At 44.5% G+C, this 7,982-nt stretch overlaps 1 protein-coding gene and 2 non-coding genes across 4 annotated transcripts; all 3 read right to left on the minus strand.

The window, feature by feature from the left end:
• Positions 1-1,395: 1,395 nt before the first annotated feature.
• rpl23a (ribosomal protein L23a) lies at positions 1,396-7,982 on the minus strand. 2 transcript variants are annotated; one of them, XM_078422046.1, is made up of 5 exons: positions 7,874-7,982; positions 5,670-5,850; positions 4,382-4,558; positions 2,721-2,790; positions 1,396-1,461 (listed from the first exon to the last, which is right to left on the minus strand). In XM_078422046.1, the coding sequence occupies exons 1-5, from the start codon at positions 7,929-7,931 to the stop codon at positions 1,447-1,449; spliced, it is 501 nt and encodes a 166-aa protein (XP_078278172.1). In that variant the 5' UTR covers positions 7,932-7,982; the 3' UTR covers positions 1,396-1,446. The 2 variants fall into 2 exon arrangements, with proteins under 2 accessions (XP_078278172.1, XP_078278173.1); XM_078422047.1 differs by having other exon boundaries at positions 7,907-7,980.
• LOC144606568 (small nucleolar RNA Z17) lies at positions 4,677-4,748 on the minus strand. The gene has a single exon (XR_013548960.1). It is a non-coding gene; the product is annotated as a small nucleolar RNA Z17 (small nucleolar RNA).
• LOC144606569 (small nucleolar RNA Z17) lies at positions 5,998-6,069 on the minus strand. Its single transcript, XR_013548961.1, has one exon. It is a non-coding gene; the product is annotated as a small nucleolar RNA Z17 (small nucleolar RNA).

Below are 7,982 nucleotides of genomic sequence, written 5' to 3' on the forward strand. Positions count from 1 at the left end.
AAGCGGAAGCTCCGGCCCCAGTCCCGCACTGCACCGCCCCCTCTGGTGGAGAATGGTCAGTGCAGTCTGTGGGCAAAGCCATGTCTTGTCTCCCTAGCCTTAAGACGTTGCAAATCCTCTATCCAAAGTGCCAACACATTCTTTAGTGTCACAGAAACAGGCCCGTCAGCCCACCTTGTGCAAGTCTGTAGTCTCTTTTTTGCTCTGGTTTATTTTCACCCACATGTTTAGACCGTAATGTTGTATCCTTGTTTTGATGTGTTTATGCTTTAGTCTTAATTGTTAACTGTATGTTTGTGTTGTCATTTGAGAGCAGAGCACCAAGGCACATTCCTTGTATATGCACATACTTGGCCAATAAACTCCTTTATTCATTCATGCTGACCCAAGTTGGCATACTGGGCTAGACACAAAGTGCTGGAGTAACTCAGCGGGGTAGGTAGCATATAGGTGATGTTTCAGGTAAGACTTTCTCAGATTGATTGTGGTAGAGGGGGATAAGCTGGAAAAGTGATGGTGGCAGTCTGAAGAAAGGTCCCAACCCTAAACATCACCTACCCATGTCCTCCAGAGATGCTGCTTGACCGGCTGACTTACTCCAGCCATCTGTGTCCTCTTTGGGGGTAGGACAATGTCCGGCATGTGCTCTTGGGCTGACCTTGGTTCAATCTTGACCTTTGCTGTATGTGTGGAGTTGGCACGTTCTCCGTGATCGCATGGGTCTCCTCATGCAGGGAGTGGATGAGTAACAAAACTTATGTGATAGTTGATGGTCCGTTTCCATACTGTATCTCTACAGGCAGAAAATATATTGTGTAGGAAGGAACTGCAGATGCTGGTTGAAACCGTAGACACAAAATGCTGGAGTAACTCAGCAGGACATGCAGCATCTCTGGAGAGAAGGAATGGGCAATGTTTCAAGTCGAGACCCTTCTTCAGACTAGTCTGGGGTACGGGAAACTGGAGATAGAGACGGTGAAGTTTGGAGGAAACAATGGAATTGGTGAGGGTACACAGACACAAAGTAATGAGGTAATACTGAAGATGAGAGGTTGGAAAAAAAAGTGGTGGAGTAACTCAGCAGGCCAGGCAGTATCTCTGGAGAACTTGGATAACAATGTTTTGTGTCGGGACATTTCTTTTAAAAAAAGGGCATCTATCCACATCCACAGATGTTGCCTGAACCATGGAGTTACGTCAACATTGTTTTATACTCAAGAATCCAGCACCTGCAGTTCCTAGTGTCTCCATACAAAGCTGGAAGATCAACCGAGGTTCAAACATGTACATACAGAAGCAAAGAATTCAAGAACCCAATGGAATGGTCATGAATATTCAGTAAGATCTAAACACAAAGAAAAAGCATACAGTAGAATAATTAAAAAAGACAAGATATTTATTTTTAAATTTTATTATGATATTTATACAGTTCTTCTTGAAAACGGTTTAGATGATGCCAATCTGCAAAACAAAAAAGTGATAGAAAAACATTCCACTAAGTATATACAATACACATTCACAATGAAGATGCATAGCATGCAGAACCATTCCAAGGAACCCGATGAATTGATTTTAGTTCAGTATTAATAGACAATAGGTGCAGGAGGAGGCCATTCGGCCCTTCGAGCCAGCACCGCCATTCAATGTGATCATGGCTGATCATTCTCAATCAGTACCCCGTTCCTGCCTTCTCCCCATACCCCGACTCCGTTGACCTTAAGAGCTCTATCTAGCTCTCTCTTGAATGCATTCAGAGAATTGGCCTCCACTGCCTTCTGAGGCAGAGAATTCCACAGATTCACAACTCTCTGACTGAAAAAGTTTTTCCTCATCTTTGTACCCCTTATTCTTAAACTTATTCACAGTAAAACCTCAAACCTACAACACCTATGCTACAAAACATAAGAAATAAAGAGTTAGGTCTAGCTGTGGGACATCTAAAAACAGTGTGCTATTGCACAGGGATCAAGGGAAGGTCATTCCAGAGAAAATATCCTCTGTTTAAAGGTATTCCCATGTGCAGCCATATATTTTTGGAGCTGAACAGATCAAAGTGATGATAGGCACAAAAAGCTGGAGTAACTCAGCAGGACAGGCAGCATCTCTGGAGGGAAAGAATGGGTGAGGTTTTGGGTTGAGACCCATCTTCAGATCAAATCAAATCAGATCAGATGGTAGTGATCCTGTTACACAAAAGCTCGCAGTTTCACCGTTCAAACCCAAAGCAAAGATCTTTCAGCATTATTTACCCCTTCGCCTGCTGTCATTCAAACTGTCATATTTTTCTACTGAGGCATGCACTAGATTCAGGGAATACACATCAATTCCATCATGTCAGCACCTACAAGTCTTACACAATTAATCAGTAAAGCAGGGTGGCATAGCGATAGAGTTGCTGCCTCACAGCGCCTCAGACCCAGGTTCGATCCCGATTACAGGTGCTGTCTGTACAGAGTTTGTACGTTCTCCCTGTGACCGCGCGGGTTTTCTCTGGGTGCACCGGTTTCCTCCCACACTCCAAAGGTTTGTAGGTTAATTGGCTTGGTATAAATGTAAATTCTCCCTAATGTGTGTAGGACAGTGTTAGTGTGCGGGGATCGCTGGTCGGCACGAACTCAGTGAGTTGAAGGGCCCGTTTCCACACTGTATCTCTAAACTAAATGGCACAGGATCAAATCAATTGCGTCCTCAGACAGACAGGAGGGAATTCAGGCATTTACCTTATTAGCCACATCCAATGCATCATAGTCTGGAGCCAGACGGACATAGGCTTTCTTCTCACCATCAGGCCTGAAGGGAAAGCAGTCGTTATAAACAGCAGAGAGAAAAAAGTAATAAATGCTTAACCTTCAATGTGCATCAGCGGTTCCTTTGAATCAACTTCTTCATGTTAATCAGGTGAAACAAGTTCATCATTTGCACAATGATTAATATCTGCATTGTTCCATCCCAAAAAGAGCACAAATTATTTTTTGTCTAATCTTGTATATTTAGTAGACACAAATTCACCCTTCTCTTCTTGAACCCCAATTTCGTCACATTTTGTAAATCTCCATAAAAACCTCCATCAGATGTTTTCAATCCCAGACTCTACTTTTCAATAGCAGTCAAGATACACATCTCCGCAACCTGCAAAATCTCATGCAATATCACAGCTATTAGATTAATATACCTTTGACTTGTTACAGCATCAGGCAGGACAATGCACCTTGACAATGGAGGTCACAGGTGTAGCTAATCAAGCTGCTGCCTCAGCTCCAGTGAACCAAAGTCAATTCTGATCTCCAGTGCTGCCTGTTTGGAACAGGTATATTTTTGCAGTGACTGAGTGAGTTTCTCCAGAGCGCTCCAGTTTCCGCCCAAATCCCAGAGATGCACAATGTTGGCTACTGCAAATTATCCTTCACATGCAGAGAAATACAGAATCGTGAGAGTTGAGAATGAAATGGGATCTGGGTAGATGATGGTCAGTGTGGACCGGGGCCCATTTCTGTGTTCTCGGACTCATCGCCCCAGTATAACCCGAGTTTAACCCAATTTAACAATAATTTAGTCTAAACTAGACTTTGATATGAATTTAAAATTCAGCCTAATACTGACCACACAATTCTGGTTGTAAGTGGCAGAGACTAGAATAACCAAATTTAACTGAAGCATTGAAGACTGTCCACTTTCCCCGTGTCATTTTTTCCCCATATCTCATTGATAAATATTCAAAGCTCCGTGCTTCAGTTTGAAGTGCGATGCAAGAAAATATTCACTTTCTTTGTTTATAAGGATTTGCATTCTTCTAATCATATGAAATTGTTTTCCTTCCCTATTAGGCACTCCATTATAGAGGAATGTACAGGTTCTGTTGCAATTCTTATTCATCAAATAACATCACTGGAATCTCATTGCGATCACAGGCCCAGTTGCCACATCAAACTCTCAATTTTTGGTAACTGTTCAATTCTCTTTCACTGAGGCAACCAACAACCAAATGTTCCCTGCATTTTAAACAGAGACATCAAGATACAACAAAGTCTTTGAGGAACTAAGTCCAGCACCACTGCCAAACTAGTAACAAACTGAAATTTAACTCTTGGTTTAACAGGCCTGACCCGCTGAGTTACTCCTGCATTTTGTGTCCGTCTTCAGTGTGTAACCAACATCTGTTGTTCCTTCCTACATCTTTAACAACTTGAAACTTATTTCCAATTGCACCATATTAAGATTGAAATGGATTAAGTTAAAAAAATTAATCCATTTTACAAGGAAGCATCCCAGTTAAATAAGTTGCAAAAGGGAATCAGGTCGAGAATCTATCAGTTGCTAAACAGTTCCATTCCAGCTTTTATACTTCAGAATCAAAAACTAATTTTTACATTCCATTGCTCACCTGATAAGAGTGTTGACTTTAGCTACATCAATATCATAGAGCTTCTTAACAGCCTGTTTGATTTGGTGCTTGTTGGCTTTTATATCAACGATGAAAACCAACGTATTGTTGTCTTCAATTTTCTTCATAGCAGACTCAGTGGTGAGAGGGAATTTAATGATGGCATAATGGTCCAACCTGAAGATAACATTAATAGTTACATTTTAATGTACAGTTCAAAGAGCCAATTCTTTTTGGGGGGAGAGATACTGGCATGTATAGGTATTAGATTGATTTGTATATCCCTATATCTTAAGGTGCATCAGTATAATGTAGTGATAATCACAAATTCTCATGCTTTGATCGCTAAAAAGACATCATTTGCACCAGACATATTCCTGCTGAATCTAAATACACAGATGTGTTGACAGAGCACCATTATCCATTCAACCACCCTCCAATCCTTGTTATTTCTTTTCTGCAGCCTTAAAGCATGATATCTTACTGCAGACAGGCTCTGTATAAAGTGATATAATCAAATCACAAATTAAAGGCACCTCATTATAACATGGCAGATCAGTAGACCAACAACTCAATGGCACATAAAGTACCCAAATTTGATATAGGTTCTGTGTTAATAAGGTAATTAATCTTAGCCAACAGTCTGTGCCTGAGAGGATCAACAACATCCATAAGCTTCTACCCAGCATATAGACTCCCCAGATCCACGTTGCATAAAACACAAAGTGTCTAATAAAACTCCACTCCAAACATGGCTGAGAATATGAAGTAAGTTGGCCCCTGCAAGAATCTATGTAGGCACAAGACAAGATGCTGGAACTTGGAATGAAAACAAAACTGCTGGACGAACTCGGTGGATCAAGCAGCATCTTGGGGTGGGAAGCAACTGCTGATATTTCAGGCTAGGGTCCCATGCGCAGTCTCAACCAGAAATATCAACAATTCCCCCCCCCCCACCAGATACTGCTCAATCTGCCGAGTTCCTCCAGCAGTATTTGCTGTTCATGTACCTGAAATTTATTCAGTTGTAATGCAAAGTCATGGGGCCAAAACATTTTTTCTTCTACCACATATGCTGCCTGACCTGCTGAGAATTCCCCAACATTTGTTTCCACTTTATCAGCATGAAATATTACTAACTTTGTTGCTGATCACATTTGGAGTCTCCTGTGCGACTCTAGAATTACACATCGGCAATGAAATATGCAGCGTTAACCAAAAATTCAAGCTTGACCTGCAGGATTTAGATATATATATTTTAAAGAGTAGAAACAATTCAAAGGCATACTTGTTCCTCCTGGGAGCACTCTTTCTGGGATACTTGGGTTGCCTTCTCAGTCTGAGTGTCTTTGGTCTCCTGAAGGTAGGTGTTGTCCTGATTTTCTTCTGCCTGTGACTGTGAACACCTTTTAAAACAGCTTTCTTAGCCTTCAAGGCTTTGGCTTTAGCTTCAGTCTTGGCAGGGGCAACTAAGAGAAAAAAAGAAAATCAGTTGCACCTTCTATACTTTACTCAAAATATTTAATAATCCACACTTTGCTAAATGCACCAGTAAACCAGAAGCCTGGTCTGATAACCGGAAAATATTCTATTCATTCCCCGTGCTTGAAGGTCAAGGTGCATCAGTATAAAATTGCTATAATCATAAAGACTCATGCTTTGATCGCTAAAAAAACATCATTTGCACCCGACAAGTTCCAAAAGATTCTAAACTTTTATTGTTATATCTTCTGATCCTTCCGTGTCAAACTGTCTCTTTCTCCAGAGAAAGGCATGCAGACCGATAGAAACATGGAACCAAAATGCACGGCTTAAAATTACCCACATTTTATGGTCCAAAATGTAAAAAACCTGATATACATGAGGCTCCAACTGCTAACCATGTCTATAAAATGAGGGGAATAGATAGGGTGAATAAAGTATTTTACCCCCAGAGTAGGGGAATCAAGATCCAGGGGGCATAAGTTTCAAGTGAGAGGGAAAGATTTAACAGAAACCAGAGGGGCAACTACTTCACATAGAGCATGGTGTGTATATGAGATGAATTGCCAGAGGAGGTAGTTTAGGTAGATAAAATAACAACATTTAAAAGACATATGGATGGGAATGGTGTAGAGGGATTTGGGCCAAATGGGACCAGCTTAGATGGGGGCGTCTTGGTCAGCATGGACAAGTGCTATACGACTCTATCACCAGAGATCTGCGGGGATAAAGATCGGATCCTGGGTGTCTCTCGTCTGGCCGTGAGCCAGCGATCTGTCAGGCCTCGTGTGAGAGCTGTGGAGGTGGCCACAAATACTGTGCGGGCCCAGCAACTTCCTCAGCCTCTGTGTTCACCGCCAGCTCGCCTTGGATGCTCTTACTCCACTGAGACATAACATACAGAGGCAAGGTTTTGCTCCCAGTAAAACAGGTCAGCATGGAGTCATACAGCACAGAAAGAGACATTAGGCCCACTTCACCTATGCTGATGAGGATGCCCCTATCTAAGCCAGTCCCATTTGCCTGCCTATATATCTATATATATATATACATATATATACACACACATACATATATATATATACACATATATATACACACACATACATATATATATATACACATATATATATACACACACATACATACATATATATACACATATACATACATATATATATATAATAGCCCCCTAAACCTGTCCTGCCCATGACATGTACCTGTCTTAAATGTTTCTCAAACGTTGGGATAGTCCCTGCCTCAACGATCTCATCTAGCAGCTCGTTCCATACAGCCACCACCCCTGGCTCTGTGTGTCTGTGTGTGTGTGTGTGTGTGTGTGAGTCTCAGCCCGGGCTGTAGACCCCAGCCACAGTCTCCGCGGCCCCCCTGCCCTGATCTCCACACCCCATCCCATCCCATCCCATCCCATGCTTCAGTCCCAGGCTTTCGGCCCCGGCTCAGCCCTGGGCTCCCAGACAGCAGACCACACAGTCTCCCAGCCCTCAGCACCACGTTGCCCCAGCCCCCCCCCCTGCCCGCCCTGATCTCCACACCCCATCCCATCTCGGCCCTCAACCTTGGGCTCCCAGACCCCAGCCACGGCCTCTCCAGCCAGGCCCAGATTGCAACCACGATGCCGGGCGGGCGGGTGGGTCTCCCCCTCCCCCTCCCCTCCCAGAGCCGGGCCGGCAGCACGATGATGGAGGGCCTCGCTGCCTGAGGGTCGGGGTCGGGGCCGGGGCCAGCTGCGGCCGCCCGCACCTCCTCCTCCTCCTCCTCCTCCTCGGGGCCGGGTGTGGGACTGGCAGCGCGGGGCCGCTCACACGGTCGGGACAGCGGGGTGTGTGTGTGTGTGTGTGACAGGGCCCCGAGCCGGCTGGAGCGGCGGGACCAGCCGCTGATCGCCCCTTCCCCTCTCGTCGGTCCCCGCTCCCCTCTCCCCACCCACCCACCCCGCCCGCGCGATCGCTCTTCCCCCCCCCCCCGCTCTTCCCCCCCGTTCCTCACCCCCCGGTCCCGTTCTTCCCCGCTCGCCCTCACCCTCCTTCTTGGCCTTGGGCGCCATGTTGGGGAAAAGAGCGGGCACGGGGCCGCCCGGCCTGATATCCACGGCCTC

The sequence above is a fragment of the Rhinoraja longicauda genome, chromosome 26 (genome assembly GCF_053455715.1).
Source record: "Rhinoraja longicauda isolate Sanriku21f chromosome 26, sRhiLon1.1, whole genome shotgun sequence".
NCBI classification, from domain to species: Eukaryota; Metazoa; Chordata; class Chondrichthyes; order Rajiformes; family Arhynchobatidae; genus Rhinoraja; species Rhinoraja longicauda.

Coding starts and splice junctions, on each gene's coding strand:
- rpl23a (XM_078422046.1), bottom strand. CDS start 7,931: ATGGCGCCCAAGGCCAAGAAGGAGGGTGAGGGCGAGCGGGGAAGAACG. Junction 5,851..7,873: donor GGGAAGAACGGGACCGGGGG/GTGAGGAACGGG, acceptor TTTTTCTCTTAG/TTGCCCCTGCCAAGACTGAA. Junction 4,559..5,669: donor AGTGCTCCCAGGAGGAACAA/GTATGCCTTTGA, acceptor TGTTATCTTCAG/GTTGGACCATTATGCCATCA.